This window comes from Sitophilus oryzae, unplaced genomic scaffold (assembly GCF_002938485.1).
Source record: "Sitophilus oryzae breed Bouriz unplaced genomic scaffold, Soryzae_2.0 scaffold_1603_pilon_pilon, whole genome shotgun sequence".
NCBI lineage: Eukaryota > Metazoa > Arthropoda > Insecta > Coleoptera > Curculionidae > Sitophilus > Sitophilus oryzae.
In genome coordinates, this window is record NW_022146285.1 from 100216 (window position 1) to 120776 (window position 20561).

The following is a 20561-nucleotide window of genomic DNA, read 5'->3' on the forward strand; positions in this document are numbered from 1 at the left end:
ACCAAATGAAAATTATCTGATAGTTTTGTTGATATCCTTTTCCATAAATCTTATTTTGTTACCTAAAGAGAATAATAGTATTTTTGATAGTTCATTCGGTTTTACAAATAAAAACATTATAAGGGTCTTATTTTTCTGCTTTAAAAATTATTGAAACAAAAATATCTTTTATAGAAGAGATTTATAAGTCATATTTTCTAAATATACTCTCATTTCTTTATTCCATACACGAGGAAACATCATCAAGCGGCTTATTTCTTTTGACTCAATGCTGCTAACATATATATTTTAGTTGCTCTTTCAGTTGAGGGTGTTTGCATTCAAATTTAGTCTAATTCATTAATTCAAATTAATGTTTGTTGTATATATTCTAATTTAGTAATTTAACTAAATTTGATGTGCTTATAAATTTTCTATACATTTATAACAATATTATATAAAAATGCATGTATAGAATTTTATATCTACATCATTTTTTATAACAATTATATTTATAGAATTCCATATATCTTTTTCCAAATGGTCGAGGAATCTTTTACTTTGTTTTCAAATTTGATTATGAATAATTTAATTCTGGTTTTGTTGCTTTTTTACACATGAAAAAGAAATATTTACAAAGAATTTTTCAATAAAGCATATGTAATAGTGAAAAACATATGACAATCTGTATTCCAAATTATGACCGTATTGAAAATTATAACTAATTAAAAAAAAAAGATAAAAAATTATAAACTAACTTTGTATCTTATTTTATTTTTTTATTTTTCGTATAAATCGTTTAATGTTATTTGTTTTATACTTAGTTATGACCACTACTTTGTTCTGAGCTTTGTAAGCTGCGCATACTATGAACTGCTTGCACTCCAGGTCCATGAGGGAACATAGGATTCATCATTACATTGCTATTATCAGTTGGAGTATATAATACTTCAGGATACACATTACTTGCTTGAGCAGCAGCTCGCATTGGTTGATGGCCACCTGCCGAAAACCCTAAAATCAGAATATTTTGATTAGTTTTTTTAACAGAGGAGAGTGAACATCTGAAGTGGTTAAAATTAATTATGAATTCTATTCAAAAAAGTTATATATTTCCTAATTTTTATAGTCCTAGTATTTTTAACAGTGTTTAATAGACATATCTGCTGAAAAAAAGTGTTCTTGAATTTAGTATATAAAATAGTTTTTTCTTTGTTCTTTGGGTTTTTTGGCTTCCGAAGAGATATACTTCCCGAAACGATAAGCATTTTTTATCTGTTAGGCAAATTTGACTACTCGTATTAGTAAATCACTGCTGCCAAGTTCGTCTCCATTGGATTAACACAGCAGTGTTTACATAAAATAACTATTTTATTTTGTAGCTATATTTTCTTTAAGTAATGGCGAATAACCATAGAATTTTTTGAAGAGATGAATCCGCCACAGTGTTAGAGGAATTTTTTATAAATATGAATTATTAATATATTTAAATTGACTTTAATTCCATTATTTGCAAATTTTTAATTTTGAACGCATTTAAAGAATAGATTTTTGTAGACACTATATTTTCTTCGTACCTGTAGTAGGTACACTCCAATAAGTACCAATAAGCTCTTGTTCTTTATTTGATTTTAGTTTAGTAATCAATACAATTAATGACAATATTAAGGCTGCCTTAGCTAAAATGAGAGCTTTTATTGCCATTAGCTTGATTAATCCGAGAAAAATTGATGCAATCAAAGCTGTCTTGTAACCAAGTACCATAGGAATGATGTACCTGTCCATTCCCTTCTTCTTTCGAGCTAAAATATATAAAAATGCATAATATTGAGAAATATTAGTATATAAATTTAATAGGTATTGTTATTTATTAAAAAAATATAGTGAAATATATTCTAAGAAACAGTTTCTTCCAAATATGTTGCACCTAGACAACATTATATAAAATCATGATAATTCATTGGTTATGGTTTCTTTTTATGAGTTTGAGAATTAATTTTTGATTATTAACCCATTCGAAGCCATGTTCAAAAATTGGAACATCTCTTGTTTTTGCTACTGTCTACTAAATGGAGTCGTATTACATTTCTATTATAACGTATATTCAAGGACAACCAAAACACATGTTGATCATGAATTTTTGAGGTTAGCTTGCAGCAGAACATAATAGGGCTTAGTTAAACTGAAATTTCTACAAGGACGCTAATACTAAATTTTCATAGCTGGATACCGTGCAGCGTATCATTAAATAATATTTGGTTTCATTGTGTTGTAAAGGAGTATTCACATCTATACCACGAATAAGTGTAAACAGAATAAATATTGTGTTATTATTTTTATCTCTCAATCTCTCTTTTTGTTATGTTCCAATAATGGAACATGGCTACATCTATTGCATTGTACTTTTCATTTTACCAACAACGCCGAGCTACCACCAAATAACAAATTTGCTATCAGACACCTGAACACGGTATTTATGAAATATACGCCACTTGCTCAGAATACCCCAATAGCCATCGATGATTCGATGGTGGGTGCCATACTATAGTCACCATAGCTGCAAGAAGAGAATTCAAGGGAAGCCTATTAGATAGGGTTTCAAATTTTGGTCACAGAATGTGTCAAATGGGTATCTAGTAAATACTGAACCATATCAAGGAAAAGGAACGGTGCTAGGAAATAGCGATATTGGACTAGGGGCATCTGTTGTGGGAACTTTCGCAGATAGACAACTTTTTCACTGGACTACCATTGATACAAAAGTTAAGCAACATGGATTTCGGATGCACTGGCACTATCAGACAAAATCGGTTGGGGAAATGCCCGCTGACTAAATCAAAAATGAAGAAATTGCCCAGAGGTTCTATGGATGCATACGTAAATTCAACAAAGAATGTTTGTTTGATTTACATCCAACTAAATTAGCACGACGTTATTCTGCTGCAGAAAAAAAAATATATTACGGTAGAAATGGCACATGCAATTCACCAGTACAACACTCATATGGGTGGTACGGATTTGATGGATAGAAATATTTCCAACTATCGTCCGGAACTGCAATAAATGGTGGTGGCAAGTTTTTATATACTTGTTATGTGCCTCGGTCTCCAATGCATGGATTTTATACAGAATTTCCGAAGATGCGAAGAAAAAGAGCAACCTAGTACTGAGGAATTTTTAAGAAATTCCAAAACCCTTGACTTAAGGTGTGATTACGAAGACGGCGACAGCGACAAGCGATCGCGACAGACGACAGCGACACCTGTCGTTATTGTGTTGCGATTCCACTGATCTTTTAAAATCAAATGAAGTAACGTCAGAGTCCGACGAGCGGTGTCGCGCGACAGTTTTTATCCAACATGTTGTCTAAGCGACCGACGAAGCTACCGGTATTTGTCCAGTACTGTCGTGTCGTTATTCATATGCACACGCAGATTTTTGACAAAAATGGATTTTACCGGGGAGGAAGAAGACAAATTAATTAATTTAGTATGTAAATATCTGTTTGTGACACTACTCGTAGTATGGAGTCGCTGAATAAATGTTTTTTATGAGTAGAGAATAACTTCCTTTCCTAGGTCTGTTTTTAAACAGAGGTAAAATGGGTTTTCGTCTTTTCTTTGCAACAAGTAACAATAATATTTCGTCCTCTTCATCATCTTCCATCAGTAATTCAAGTAACACATTTTTATCAATCACGTAATCAGACATATTTATTAATTATTATAACTACTTCGCGAACGTCATATAAACACTGACAACTACATCGTGGATCTCGCTCATATTGTCGTCGACATCGACAATGATATGACGACAGCGACAAACGACACTGTCGCCTGTCGTTGTCGTCTGTCGCGGTGGCTTGTCGCTGTCGTCGTCTTCGAAATCATACCTTTATTAGGATTTATCAGATACTATGTGTCATCATATTTACTTCTAAGACACCAAGAGAGCAAACAAGGAAGAGCCAGTTCAACTATATATTATTTCGAAATGGTTCAGATGCTGTTTCTCGTAATTTGTCGGTTCTGCATTTCCCAAATAGCGTAAAGCAGAATAGATGTAAAGTGTGTAAAAAATACTACATTTGGTTGCGGCATATGTAATGTTAATATGCATCTGCTCGATTGTTTTAAACAGTTTCATGAACGTGTTTCTATGTAGTATGTAAAAATGAAGAATTAACAATAAATAATTACTATATTCCATAAATTTTGCATTCAGTGTTACCAATACTTAGATGTATCCAAGTTCCAAATTTGCAACAGTTTTTCATTTTCTTTTCAATATTTTTTCAAGGCTTAAAGAATTAAACTATAGGCAGAAATGTTACAAAAATTAATTTTTAAAGTTTGGCGTCGAATGGGTTAATTTCGATTTTATTCATTACTCTAATTTATAGAAATCGATATAATTTTAATAATCTCTTTTCTTGATAAACCAAACAGTAACCGAAATTAAAAGCAAAGATGGAAATCTTGATTGATTACAATGACAAAAGGACTACCTTGAAGTGTTAATTAATCTGAAGTCGTCTGGCAGAAACCTCTATTTCGGTTTGGTTAAAGTTCAATTTTCTTAAGTGCCCTATAAACAGTGATAAAGAAGTAAAACGGTTCAAATATTAAGACTGGAGTAGTGGTGGAACAATTTATATTATACGCAGTAATTTCCATTTTATTTTCATCAATCAATCAATCTTCAAAAGCTTTGTTAGTCACCTTCAAATTTTACCAGATAATCTCCAAAAGGTGTCATATAGTATTATTTTTTCCATAGCAAGTGTTAAAATTGACTTATATCTATCAAAAATAGTAGATATAATAGTACTTTAACCGCAAGGGTAGATTAAATGATATAGGTTAAAAACTTTATTTCTTCTCGCACGTTTTTTAATTGCTTCCATTTTTGAAAATTTTTGTATTCCTTTTCATAAGTTTCGGGATTTAAATGGAAGTAGTTTGGATATGGCGTCTGTCGCCTCAGCCTGAATATCTGTTTGTAATTTTCTTATTTCTTCTATTATATATTTGAGTCATTTTTGGCTCCAATTCAATCAGCAATCGACACGAAGGAGAATTAAAAAATATTGACTCAAAACTGACAGCTAAAAAGACAGCTTTATTTATTTGTCAAATTACATAGAAACCAGCGCCAATCCAGCACAATATTTTTTCTACTCGTAATAAATTCCTTGACATAATAATTTCTGAATATTTTTTTAAACGTAACTCGCTATGGAAAATATATTGTTTTATACACGATGATAAAATTGCATTATCGTCTCCCGAAATTAATTAATTTATTAATAAATTAATTTTTTCGGTAGACGGTAAAATACCATTTTATCGTCGTGTATAAAAAATAACTATATAAACGTTCTGAACTGATTTCATTGAAGCCTATAATGAAATTCCATATCACATTAGACGCCAAAATTAATTCTAACATTTGACAACTAATCACAAAAGCAAATATCAAGTAGTTGTAAGTATTGCAATTTATTTTGCAAAGAAATAGTAAATATTAATATCAATTGTGGCATTTAAAACATCCTTTTTTGTCCTAATCGACAGGCATATGAAGCAGTAGGTAATTAATTGTTCCTGTAATGTCAGTGAAATGTCAAACTATTATTGTTTGTTGGCAGTTACTCTATTAATGATGGTTTTCAGTCTAGGAGTTTTATCGGCTATTGTTGCTTCAATTGGACATAGTAGGCTATGGTACATAGTACATAGTAATAAAACCTAGTACACATAAAACCGTCTCTACTAGAGTAACCGCCAACAAATAATAATAATAATAAAACTTTTCAATGACAGTTACAGTAGTACAAAACAATAAACGCTGTTTTAAAGGTGTGTTGATTAGGACCAAAAACAAAATCTATGTATTATTACGAGTATTATTATTTTTATAATATTTATATAATATTTTCCTCGTATAATAGAGAGATGGGAGAAGTCATCTTAAAGTCAATTTTAAAATACACGAAAATGTTGAGGTATCCGTTTTTCACGTTGATCAGTATAATCCTTGGTATACTATTGCTATTGCTGTATCTGTATACTATTGCTATTGCTGTATCTGTATTGATTACCCGCCTATAAACAAGTATGAAACTATCAGCTAAAGCTTTATACAGTCAGTTTTTGTATTAAACACTGGAATGCCAATTCAGACCATGCAATATAAATAGAACCAAATAAATTTACAGATATACTGCTAATTTTGCATAAATACAATTCTATTCTGGAAATTATGAGACAGAAAACTAGCTATCATTAGAAAATCATAACTATCTATCAAAGAACTTACAACAATTTGAATTTTAATGGAAAAACAATTTTAGAAGTTGGAACATTGCAATATGAAAAAAAAACTACGGGGATAATCTAAAAAGTTTTCGAGTCTGGTACAGAGATGGGAAAATTACTTTATCTGCAGTAGTCTAGATAATAACACTGCGTTTGACATCAAAACGGCGGATGTTGATGACATATAAAACCATACGACTTTACATAATTTTAATAAGTGTGGCTACTATGTTTTATCGTATATTTTTCTATTGTAGTTTTTTTGCAGTGTATACGAAATCACTGACGACGCATATTTGTATTCGTAAACGCGCCTTAAATGTTTAAATGTCATTAACTTGACAATGACAATTTGTGTAATCGCAAAACATTTTCCGATGCACGTCATCAATCATATCGACATTGACACTAAAGTCTATAAACTTGACTAAATGAAATTTTGGCAAAAATGTTTAAATTTGTTGTATAATTTAAGATGCCGAGCAGCTCTTCATTTTACTTTATAGAGCAAATGATTGTAACAGATATTTTAATTAGAATAAAGCTGCAAAAACTAGTTTAAACCGAATTTTATTATCGCTATGTTGGTCACATTGCGCCGTTTTCAGCAAGGTTGTCGTTTATTATTTGACAATTATCCTAATGTCAGTCATTATTTTGTATAATATCGTGTTGTTTTTGAATCTTTGCGAGAATTCTCGTTTTTTTGCATATTTTCATAGTCTGTTTTTAAAAATTGTACTTTTAAGCACAAACAGTTCTTTTAAGAACTAAATTTTCGAGTTTTTGTATTGCATTTCTTGAAATTGTGTGCTGAAAATATGCCGAAGCATTGAAACAGCTTTTAACTTCCCTGATAAACTATTTTGAGCGAGAACGTGACGATAAAGGTCCTTTATTACCCTTGACTACAGTCAGAGAAGTAAGTTTGATTGATAAGCACATTACACCACTTTCAAATCTATTTCTACGTTAGTTTTTATTAAATTCTGTGATTATTAGTTTGCATTAATAGCACCCTCTTACTTGTTATTACTAGGGGAAAACCGCTATGAAACGGACGGGTGTTGAAACGGACATTTGTCTTAAGTCCTATTTGATTGAATAGCCGAAACTTTTACGGTTACATTTGGCAACCCCGCGCGCCGCTTCCATTACCACCAAAATTGCGGGCTGAATTGGCTGATCGTGTCTCGGCGGCAAGAATTTTAATATTAGGTGTTAAAAAACTAATTTTCTTTGTGAAAATATCGAACTATGTCACAGGTAAGCTATTGAAATTTTGTCAAATTCAGATTAATAAGTTTAAAACTAAGTTATTATAGTACACAAATGAAGGTTTAGACCGTATAAAATATTTCTCTATTTACACTTTATATTGTCATTTAGTGGTTAAGTGGGTGTTGTCTTGAAATGGACAAAAGACGCCGTATTGAAATGGACGTGTCCGTTTCAATACTACATGTCCTTTTCAAGGCTTTGTGACAAGTTTGTTAAGGAATAGTAGATAATTTTTAAACTTTTCATTAAAATTAGTTGTTTATTTTTCAGATCAATATTTCTACACGAAAGAAAAGGTTACGACCAGCCAGTGAAGTTTTTGATAAAAATCAATCTATCCGGTCGGTAGCGGCAGCCCATAACTTTTCCAAACCTTACTTAGCTTCAATTTGTAAAAGAGCTAGAACTCAGAAGGAAGATTATCGTCATCGACCTAACATAGTTAATAAACGTATTTTCTCCCTTGAACAGGAAAAATTATTGGTTGATTATCTGAAAACATCATCAAAGATGTGTTATGGTCTCACAACCGTGCAAGTCCCTTGTTCCTTAACTTGCCTACCAGTATGCAAAGGCTCAGTGAATTTTACAGAAACCTTGGAAAAAAAAAGAAGATGACATCAAAAGACTGGCTACTTGGTTTTATGAAAAGAAATTCAACATTAAATTTAAGAAAACCCAGAAAACACTTCTCTCTCTAGAGCGACTTCATTCAATCCAACGAATGTCAGTAATTTTTATAGCAATTTGGAGCGAGCTCTGGAAAAACATAAATTTAAGCCCCATATGATTTGGAATTTAGACGAAACCGGCTGTCTAACGGTTACAAATCCTCCAAAAGTTTTAGCAACTAGGGGTTCAAAACAGGTCGGGCAAGTGACTTCAGTCGAAAGAGGTAATTTAGTTACGATGCTTGGATTTATTAATGCCTCTGGAGGAACAATTCCTCCCGTTTTTATATTTCCCAGAGTGCATTTTAAGGAAATTATGCTGAAAGAAGGGCCTAGTGTCGCAAAAGGAATTTCCAATCCAAGTGGTTGAATGACGGAAGAAGGATTTTTGGATGTGAATTACTTCCACCGGTAGAAACTTAATGATAGTGAACAGTCAAGTAAAAAAGTTCCTCTATGCCAATTTATACCAAGAGAAAACAGAGAACCCAACACTCAACCTCACGAAAACAATAACGTAATAAATAAAGATAATTGTGTCTGTTGCAAGAAAGCGTATCAATGTACCAAAGCAGACTAGTTAAAGTGTTTCTTATGTTCTTCTTGGGCACATGAAACATGTGGTATTCAGGGTATTCGAAATTTTTATTGTAATAACTGCTCTTAAGATATAGTTTGTTTAAATTAAAGTTATTTTTGAAGCAATTAATGTCTTTTAACATAAATGTTCTTTTCATAACCACTACTGTCCATTCCAATACATCGATGTTTTGAAATGGACAAAGCAACTTTTTCAAACTTAGATATTACTCCCAATTACAATATTTCCAAAATAAATTTAGTAATATATTTTAAAAGCATATTGATGAAGCTTTCAAACTATGTAGTTTTTAATTAATTTCATTATCTATTAATAATTAATATAACTCCTTTTAATAATATGTCCACTTCATAGCGGTTTTCCCCTACTTATGGCGTTGTAAGAGATGTACATCAATAAAAAAAAATAAATAACCCATAATAACGCTTAGAATAATCGTCATAATGGACTGGTTTTTGCCAATTTGTAATAAGTAAAATAAGCTATAAAAGAAAGTCACTGTTAAATTTGGATTCATCTCATAACTCCATCACAATCTTGGCAACGGCCCAGCTACGTCGAAACACCGGTTCCCATTAGAGCACCGAAGGTAAGCGGCGTAAGGCGATACTAGTGGATGGACGGGTGACCGGTTCGAAACTCTGTATCGTGCTGTTGTCCAAAAAAAAAGGCAAAAGTGTAAAATCTATTGACACACACTGCTCATTCACGCCGGTTCGAGGCCGGTTGAGATCGGATATCTCGTGAGTAAGAGTCGATTTAGACACTTGCCAAGTCGGGGTAGGCCATTGACCGTGATATGGCCGAGGACCGCGGTTCGGATTCCGCGTAAACAAAATAGGCCCCGTCCAGATTAGCCCTGGCAGCAAAAAGGAGACGTTAACTGAAATCTTTACTTTTTTACAATCTGGCAGCGCTGTAGCCATCGCTTGTCACTCAAAATTGATCACGTGCATCGGAAATTGTTTTGCGATTACTCATAGTCACGTTCTATGTGGAAACATATAAGTTATCAGCAATGCCAAAAGTATGTTTTGGTTGCCGTTTGTAAGAATATAAGCACTTATTTTAAATTTTTACCTCCAAATGGGCCTTAAAACAGAATCAATTGCTGTACATTATATTATTTAGATACTTTAGTCAGCAATTTATATAATATAAATTAATAAAGCTATAAAATGCGTTTGTGTAACTTTTGAGAGTTAGTCCAGTTATTTCCACACCGAACTTTTAATAAGTTTCAACGTGAGTTGATTTGAGTGTTTTTGTAAAAAAGGAAGGTTCAATTCTAAAAATACTTTTACAATATGTATTTATTATGTCAAAATGTTATTATTTTCCAAGCTTTGTATAGAATATGTCTGAAAATAATAGACATTTTAATAAGAATAAGACGAAATAGGATCTATCCAAATATTAAGAAAAATACTATTTCAATTTCTAAATATTTTTGAAAAGCTCTGAATAATGATATATCAGAAAACATATAACAACACAAAACTAGATTTAGTTGCTTATTATGGAACAAACTTTAATAAATCATATATACCAAGACACCATTAAAATATATAAAAAAATCTGTTACTAAAGGTTATTTTAAATGTTAAATATGAAATTTTCCAAAAATAATTGCACATATTCTGTAGTCAATATATTTTTTTTAAGTTAGGCTGCATCTATGCTGCCATTATAAAAATAATGAATTATTCCATATATTCACTTTCGGAGAAATCAACATAGAACGTTAAACTCAAATTGTAAAAATGAACATTATTAAATACTGACTAAATCAATTTTTAAAGTTTCAAACTATTTAGTTTAAATATTACGGCGTTAGAGAAATTAAATGCAAACAAACAAAAAAATCATCAAGTATTAACTTACCTTCCCTATTATAACCATCATTATTCTGATAATAAAAATCCATAGCAACTCCGTCATCGTTCACTTTACCAATGCTCACGCCCATGCTATCACTAATACTAAAATCCACCAACACTCTTTCTAACAATGGTAAGTCTCTTCCTTTTTTACTGTGATCCAGTTTTAAAACTACCCCATTCCCTAACTCCAGACCCTTTCCAGATTCCAATCCCCTAACCAGTCAGCACTATGTACTTTCGAACAACCAAAGAAACACACAAGAACAGAAATATAAAACAATCTCATCGTATTCACTATATATTCAGTTCTAACTTTATATATATTACTCAAGCTACTTAACGGATTTTTTTCTACAATTTTGATTGAAAAGCCGAACTAAATAAGGCGATGATATAAAGCTGTATGCTTTATATTGGTTTACGGATGGTAAGCAACCCTAAATAATGTTGCGTGATATATTATACTAAAGCAGCTATAAACGCGATGTTTTTTAATAATACGCCAGTTTATCGTGTCTGCAAAATTGAACTAATTTGTTATATGGAAATTACTATTAGTAGGTAAATGTGTTAGATTCGTTTAGCTAAACTAGATGCATTAATCATCGACATTTTTATACGGTTCAATTGAAAACTGGCGGTAAAGATCTTGGTTTAAAAATTAATATATGTGAAATGAAAAAAGTATTGAATGATGAATTTGAAAACCGTAATTATGAATTTTGTTTGCTGGAAGTAGAAGAAAGTTTGAATACATATAAAAGAAATACAGGGTGTCTCAATATTCCGTGGACATAGAACTACTACGTATCTATTATTGGAATCAAAATAAGTCCATTCGACACTATTTACTTCTATGCAAAAGTGCTTCGTTTCTCCGTTAAAGGACATGAAACTTTAAAAAAATAAACAATTGTTTTCAGATATTTTAAGAACCGTTATTCCGATTTGAATGAGATTGTGTATGTTTAGCTAAGTGCTTTAACATTCGATATTCACAAACATCAAGAAAAAGTACGGAAAGGTTGGAAACTACCCCCACCTCTACGGAAATTTTTCTATAAATATTTTCCAACTTAACCGACGGCGACGACCGGAATGGTCATTTACAGAAACAGTACTGGGAGAATTTTCAGGTCAGAGGCTTAGAACACCCTCAAAAACAAAATTCCACTTCTCCAACTCTCAGTGGATGACATACCAAAAATTTATAACTTTGAGAAACATCTCACTGTAGTATTGTGTAATAAAAAGGATTGGGAAGGAAGAAACGCTTACTCAGCATATAAAAGACCATACCATAACGTGGTATACTGATGCTTCCAAAACCAAAGAAGCAGGGACAGGGATAGGAGTATTTGGGCCGAAAACTAAATACTCCAAACCAATGGGCACCTACCCCAGTATCCTTCAGGCAGAAATTTACCCTATCGAAAGATGCATACAATTTATCTTAGAACTATCGAAAACAGGAAATTGCCATCCTATCCGATAGTCAAGCAGCACTAAACGCAATCAACTCAGTAACCATCAATTCGAAGTTGGTCAAAGAATGCCTAGAGAAGCTCAACAAATTAGGCAAAGAAAATAAAGTCCTCTTACCCTGGGTGCCTGCTCACCAAGGGATAGAAGGCAATGAAAAAACAAATGATCTAGCTAGGAAAGGAGCGAACACTCCACTAACTGGACCAGAACCGTTCTGTTTTCCAAACGGGAACCAACTGAAAGCTGAACTGAAGAGTCTGGAGGACTCCATCCGTAACTTGGAATGGGTATCCTCCAACGGTCTAAGACACTCGAAAAAATTCCTCAGAACTTACGACCGAGAAAAATCAAATGTTTTCCTTGATTTTTTAAGTAAAAACAATCTTCGAATTGTCACGGGGTTTCTAACAGGACACTGTAGCCTCAACAAACACCTCAGTAGGCTGAAGCTGAGAAACAACGGCGAATGCAGATTCTTGGGGATGAAGAAAATGGGGAAACAGAACACCTTATCACTGAGTGCGCCGAGACGACGACCATTCGTGCCATGAACTTTGGTACGGCTTATGTCGAGGATGGAGAGCTGGCCTCTGTGGAGCCGTCTCAGATACTGGCTTTTGGTAGAGCCCTGAGACTGTATGGTGAGTTATAACTCGTTATAACTCAAGAAAGGGGAACAAACAATAGATCTGTAAGGTCGCGGTGATTAACTCCCCTCCTAAACATTGTACATTCTACAACCGACGATCGATTTTTTTTCGTAAAATGGTCCTTCCAGTATTTACTACATTTTTTGTTTGCTTGTAAAAAAGTCACCGCACATACTTTTGAGGAAAGAAATATTTTTCCAAAGCTGACTTCTAAAAAATGTTTTTTGTCACATCAAATTATGGAGGAGCATAAAACCTATTGTGCTTTTAATTAAAGTTTTATTAAATTTTAATATAGTTTTTTAAACTTTGATGCTCTCTAGCGGACAAACGAAGCACTTTTGTAAAAGGTAAATTGTGTCAAATGAACTTATCTTGATTCCAAAGATACCTAGTAGTTCTATGTCCACGGAATATTGGGACACTCTTTATACTCTTTATACTCAATATGGAACTACTTTTTAGCCGACCATACCAATAGGTATGGTAGGCTATTAAGATCGACAAAAAAAAGTTATTTTTTATTATTGGATTAAATACGGAATAATGAAATTTAACGGGTATCTGTAACAGGCACATGTTTTTTTGGGTATATATCTCATAATTGACATTTAAATTCTGACCATTAGATAAAAAACGAGAATCGGCTGATATTGGTTAAAAAATGTCTCCGCAATGAACACTTAACCAACAGCAGCAGCTGAGCACGGCAATGTTGGACAGGGTTGAATTGGGTGAACTCCTGGTACTACAGTTGCATCAGCAAGGCCACAAATCTTTGTTGAGTTGGAAAACAGGGTGGATGTCTCGACATCATATGATCACAGGCAAATGAATGTAAAAATAAAACCACCACAGCAAAAAAAGGAAAACCAGGAAAAAGTAAAAACCGGAAAGAAAAAACCCTGTGGGCAATATTTAAATTAATATTTGTGGATTTTAGGTATGATACTTTAGGTAACTCATCCAGCTACCATTGACAATTAACAATATTAGTGGATGCATTTCAAAATTGTCCAAATCTAATGAAAATTATTAAAAGAATAAGAATAGAAAAGGCAAAAAATGTGATTAAGTTAACTTACCCAATATCTGGCTACATGGTACACCAAAAAAAAATCTACTTTGGTTCAGGCAAACCCTTGTAAAAATTTATAATATTCTTCAACAGCACCCAAAAATTCCACTAGTAACCCCCACAGGAACGATACAGGCAAGGATTCTACCAAAAAAACGATCTCCTCTCAATCACCACGCCAAGATGGTGATCGGAGGCAAAAAGAACAATCATCGACCAAAATGAACCTCCAAAGATTTGACAATCCAAAAATGACATCAGAAAACTGAATTTAGCGACGTTGCCGTACAAACCAAATAACCAGGTATTTGGGGGGAAAATATTAGAAAGATAAATTGAAAAGAAATTGTCAACACTGCGTAGCTCACTCTCTGCTGTTAAATATATATAAAATAATTATAAAGACATAATATATTTAAATATTATAATTAATTAAGAGAAATTTATAAATAACTAATAAAAAGAGAAAGGGCTATTATCAAAAAAGGTAGCAAGTTTAAAAAAGCATGCTACAACGTGTCCAGTACAAATAAAGACACAAGCGATTATCTTCTTCTTCTTCTTCTTCTTACTCTATATTAGGCAGATTGTCTGTTTATTCTTCACATCATGCCTTCAGTTTCAATCGATGGTAAGGTTTATCACACCATCTTTTTCTTGGCCTTGCCGAACTTCTTTCCAGCGGTGATTTGTCTCGACTGACCTTACTATTCTTCCCTCGTCCATTCGGCTTAAATGTTCATTCCGTTCGCGTCTTCTAGCAGGTGGGTAGCATTGATGCTACCCACCTGTGCTGTCGCTTCGTTCTCTATCTAGCAGCGTTTTACCTGTGATTTTGGGAAGGATTTTCATTTCGCTTGTTTCCAAGAATCTTTTTTATTTTTTCTATATCCGGCCTGGTTTCTGCTGTGTAGGTCATTATAGATCTGACGACAGCCTTGTATTATATTCTTGACTTGACCTCGACACATATGTATTTATTTTTCCCTATGGTTTCGTTCAGACATCCAGGCACTCTCATTGCTTTTGTTGTTTGTTGTCTTACCTCTGTTTCGATATCGCCTTAACCGGATAACTTTATGCCGAGACATTTAAATTTCATTTCTTGCTGTATTATTGTGTTACCCACAACAATCTTGCATCTGATAGGTATATTTGATGTTGTCATGATCTTTGTTTTGGATGCAGAGATTATCATGTTATAAGATTTTGCTAATAGATTGAAGCGATATTCTAGTCTTTGGAGGTCGTCCTCGTTTTCTGCGAATAGCACAGCGTGCGTCGCGTCGTTGGCATAACAGAGAATTGTCATATTGCGGTCTCCCATTTTATATCCATTTAAATGGCGCACTTGTTTGATTATTTACAAGCTGTTAATTACAAGGGATTGTATAAACTTAAAAGGCAACCTATGTTTCGAATATGGAGAACTAATCTGTACAACTTCGTCTGAGGTACTGGCTTTTGCTAGCTCTGAGACTGTACGATGAGTTATACATACATACATACTGCCATTACCCGCTAACGAGTAGACACGCATCAGAAGATAAACGCAAGGCGTTTTCATTCATAAGCTTTTCTGTGACTGAAAAGCCCGATACGTAATGTTATCTGTCTACCACATTCCGGACATTCAAAAATCTCATTGCTTTGCTGCCTCTTTACTTTTTGTTTGTCGCTGTTAACTGAATTTACAATTCTTTTCCATTCCGTTATATTGTAAGCTGCTTCCTCCCACTCATTCTGCTTGCTAATCCCCTTTAAGTTTTTGTGGAAGATATCCTTGTACTTTTTGAGTTGTCCATCCGGCCTCCTCTTACCGTCTACAAGCTCACCGTAAAGCAGAGATTGTGGCATGCGGTTGTCTTGCATTTTGCATACGTAACAAGCCCATCTTAAGCGGGACTTTGTAATCATGACTCCAATTCTCTCGCAGTTAGCTTTTTCAAGAACCGATACGTTTGAGACATGATGGAACCATTTGATTCTTAAGAGTCGTCTAAGATTATCAACAATCAACAATGTCTAAGATTATCCATAAGTCTCTGTTACAACTTCTTTAGTGCGTTAATCTGTCGGCGGTACGGCATCGGCACCCAGGTTTCGTTTCATATAACATGGTGGGAATTATTATTGCTCGGTACACTGTAAGTTTCGTTTTTGTGCTCAAGTCATGATTGTAGAAAACCCTGTGTTTTAATTTTCAGAATGCTCTTGAGGCGCTGCTAATCCTGTGCTGAATTTCATAGATATTGGCCTTTTCTGGAATCAAATTGCCGAGGTAATTGAATTCCGCTACATATTCCAATAGTTCTTCTCCGATTTTTATAGCATTGTTGTGATCTTCCGGAGGAGTGCACATAATTTTAGTTCATCAGCGTCATCAGCGTATTGATGTTCTGTGATGAATTTTGTACGTGTTTTTGCCCTGAGTCTTATTATGTTGAACAGACCGCCGTCGTATCTGTATCTAATGCCCAAACCTCTCTCCGATCAGTTATAACTGAAGAAAGGGGACCCCCTGCCATGCAATATACAATCTATTGATTAAAAATGATATTTTTTCCGTAGATAACTTACATTTGTACACTTTTGTAAAATTGAAAAAGGAACAATATTTTCAAGTTTTTTTTGTATGTCAAAATATTTTCGGTATTTTCTCAAATATTCATTGGGTAGGTACCTTAAAACATCATGTTTCTTAAGTATAATTTAAGAAATTAAAAATAAAGTACGCTACATTAACTTTCTTAAATTTCGCTAATTAAAATCGGGAAAGAATAAATCTTTTAATGGACTGAATTAATTTTGTAAACGTAGAAGGTAAACGCAAGAAAGCTTTGGATAACAAAATAAGGAAAAACATTTTTTCCCGACGAAAAAGTAAATTAAAAAACCATTTAAAATTATTCTGGAATAATCTTGCAGGGTATATATTATCATAATAATATTTTATCTCATTTTTTCTTTGTCTCGCCAAGCCTGTCGCCTGAGGCTATTGGAATTTATTTCTGAATATTTTTTTTTTCACGAAATTCTATTATCGTAAGAAAACTTACACATCTATACGTAATATAAAAAAATAAATTTCGGTGTAAACAAATAAAAAATATGATATAAAGGAAAACTTCAAACTCTTAAAAGTCTAAATATAAAATATTCTCTATATATCTGTGGCGGACCGGACCACTTGTGGAACTTCAATTAGAAGAATTGCCGTTTTGATATCACTCATTCTGAGACCCTGTCCCTAGGGATGGAATAATGGGATTATTAATTGTTGTAATTTGTAACTAGTCTGTGGCATTGAGGAAAGGAATGACTTCCGTTATGCTCTCTCCGGCAATATCTTCAAGATCTACGAAGGTTGCAGGTAGCCTCTTAGGAATTCAAAAGCATACTAGTAGTAGAGATAGCGGGACACTGTGGAATTTTTGCTCGGCGCCATGTGTGTCCATCAACAACGATCTATTAACTGAAGAAGTATTTTCTTTGAGTTCTGTGAAAGTCATTTGTTATAAAGAAAAATAACTCTTGTGTTAGAGGTGGTTTAGTTCTTGTAAATTTACCCGAGGCTGTTAAAAAGAGGACTCAATGCTTGTCGACGAAGCAAGTCTCGAGCTTCAAGTAAGAGCTTACCGGTGGCCTCATCAGTCGCGCATATTGACCACTGGTGGCTGACACAAATCATAACACCAAATTAAATCGAGAAAATTCCGTAGATATATTTTAAAAATGGATGTGAACTAACACTACTGACTGTATTTTTATAATTCAACGACAACGAAGAGAGAGCGCAAAGAAAAATTATGGACTACCTTATTATCTGAGACACCATTATTATCTGAGAAATAATAAAATAGTCTTTATATAATTTCGTTGCTATAATCTTCTCATTTACTGTCCCACATAATTGGTTTTCCTTCAATGGTAGTTATACCGTGTGGTGCATCGGATCACGGGACTGGAAATCCCATGTAAATTTTGAAAAAATCCAATATCATCTCCCCAAATGGTTTTATGCAAAAGCTGTATTAGACTTTTTTGAAGAGACGTTAAAGTTGTACTTTTGTGTAGAATTTATTTTTATTTGGAATAATCAATTAAAATTAAATTACAAAAACCTGCCTTCAAACTAGTAAAATTTATAATACGGACCAGAGAAAGCTACAATTAAAACACCAGCAAAAACGTGATTGTGTCATTGTCAAATTCGATGTGACATTTTCTTTATAAGAATTTGCAAATAAAGTAATTTTTTATAAAATAGTTATGATTCTCGCAACTTTTGTAAAGGTTACGATAGTTAAACGGCATTTTGCTGGAAATAGTATTCCCGCTATATTAGATATATTTACAGCTCAGTCTCCAGAAAGCCTATATCGAAGAAGCCAACAGTTTAAAGAATAAACCGAAGCGGAGGTTTGAAACTAAAGTCACTAAGGTATTAAGCACATGGAAGTGGACACGCGGAAGTGTGTTGGTACACGGGCGGATCCAAAAACGAAAAAGGATCTGGAGCAGGAATTTACTGCAGCAGTCCAAAGACTGAGATCTACTACAGTCTTGGAAAACACACCACGATCTTCCAAGCTGAGCTATATGCTATTGAAACCTGTGTGCAACTGCTGGTAGAACAGCAATACACCGGGAAAACAATATGCATATTTTCGGATAGTCAAGCCGCGCTGAAAGCACTTGAGGCAACGAAAAGCACGTCAATGACGATTCTTCATTGTAAGAAACTACTCAATATACTGGGAGATAGAAACAAAGTGTCGCTAATATGGATACCGGGACATGTCGGCCTAGAGGGAAATGAACGTGCTGATTCCCTCGCCAAAATTGGTGCAGGCTCGCCATTCGTGGGCCCAGAACCGACACTTAGCGTTCCTAAAAACTCGCAAGAGACAGGCTCTGTGAATGGGTTAGGAGTGCGACGTTCCGAGACTGGAATGACAGTCCCGGAATGGAACATGCCAAGAAAATCCAAGCAGGGCCATCCAAACATAGAACAGGAGAACTCCTAAAGGCCGGTAGGAATGGAACGCGTGTGCTCACTGCAGTGTACACGGGCCACTGAGATCTCACCTACAGAGGACGGGACTGGTGGAAGACGCCGAATGCCGACTCTGTATGGAAGATGACGAAACAATGAAGCACGTTATGTGTACCTGCCCCGCTGGGAGCGTTTGAGATGTTTGGCAAACCCATGCTAGATTTATCAGACCTAGGAGACATATCGTCCTCAGACATAACGGCCTATATTAGGAGGCTGGGTCTTGAGGGTGAACTTTGACGCTCTTGTAAATTAGAGCGTGTAGAAACTGAGCCACAATAGGCCCTCGCGGCCTCAGTGGAGGGTCTCCCCATGGGACCCACTCTTAGTCAATACAATACAATACAGGGAAGTGGTAACGACAAAAATAACCGAACAGGAAGAAAATAATGATGCCGTGAATATTCTTCATATTGAAGACAAGAAAAACATTGACTCCCGTTTATTAGGGATACAGTAGGAAAAGACCACAGGATCTTTCGCCGAACGACTTCTTCCTGTGGAGCACAGTCAAAAACCGTTTCTATGGGCGTATTAAATACAGATATTCAGATAGACTGAAAACGACACCTCTGTAGAATGCTAAAGATTCTACTCTTAACAATTTTGTATTGTGAGGCGTGAATTTCACAATCATTTGGGGTATTGGGCTATGAATAGAGAATTATCTAAACATTTTGTTAATTAGGATAATTTAATAAAGTTAATTTAGATACAAATATTTCTTTTTTTTTTTTGTTAAATTATTGTAGATGTATTTGGTGGGCCGTATTATAAATATTTAGTAATTTAAAAGTAGATTTTTGCAAATAAGTTTCAGATGCCTATTCCAAATAAAACGAAATTTTAGACGACTAACAACGTCTTTTCAAAAAAGTCTAATACAATTTTTGCATAAAATCATCTGGGAACATAATATTTGGCTTTTTCAAAATTTACATGGGATTTTTACTATGTCCCGCGTTCCGATGCTCCACACGATATAAGATCCTCAATATTACAATCAAAATTTTGTTCCATTTTTAATATTTAAATAATAAACTAACTTTCCACAAAAATAATTGATACCAAACCAAATCAAAGAAACAAAATGTGGCCGGTGTGTACGCCGCAAATTAAAACAATTTACTGCTAAAACTAAAACAGGGTCTGGTGGTCGGTCCTGTGGCCAGTACGAGACACTAGACTGCAACTGTTACGCCACTAAAATCTGTTGTTCAAAGTTGTTGTTCAGCAGTTGTTCAGTTGTTCCGCAAAGTTGTCCATGTGTATACGTATTTAAACAACGCTTTACTAAATATACCCCAGTTAAATTAGTTAAAAAAAGCCCATCGGTGGAAAAAAATCTCACAGTTTTGAAAATAGTTTTAAACGATTCCTCTAGACTTAGGCTAATACGTGTCAAAAGTCCCCGAAGATAGACGATAAGCTCGGGGAGTGGGAAGGAGTTACATGTCAATTTTTTCACTTTCTTGCGTATATCTCGGAAACTGTGACATCTACCAAGAAACGCTCTATATATAAAAATACGAGTTGTTGAGGGCTGAGCCGTTT

General features: G+C 34.1%; 1 protein-coding gene across 1 annotated transcript; it reads right to left on the minus strand.

The window, feature by feature from the left end:
- Positions 1-761: 761 nt before the first annotated feature.
- Positions 762-14867, minus strand: LOC115879975. The gene is made up of 4 exons (XM_030897048.1): positions 14776-14867; positions 10737-10948; positions 1557-1781; positions 762-993 (listed from the first exon to the last, which is right to left on the minus strand). Exons 1-4 carry the CDS (start codon positions 14865-14867, stop codon positions 800-802), a joined length of 723 nt encoding a protein of 240 aa, XP_030752908.1. The 3' UTR covers positions 762-799.
- Between the last annotated feature and the right edge of the window lie 5694 nt (positions 14868-20561).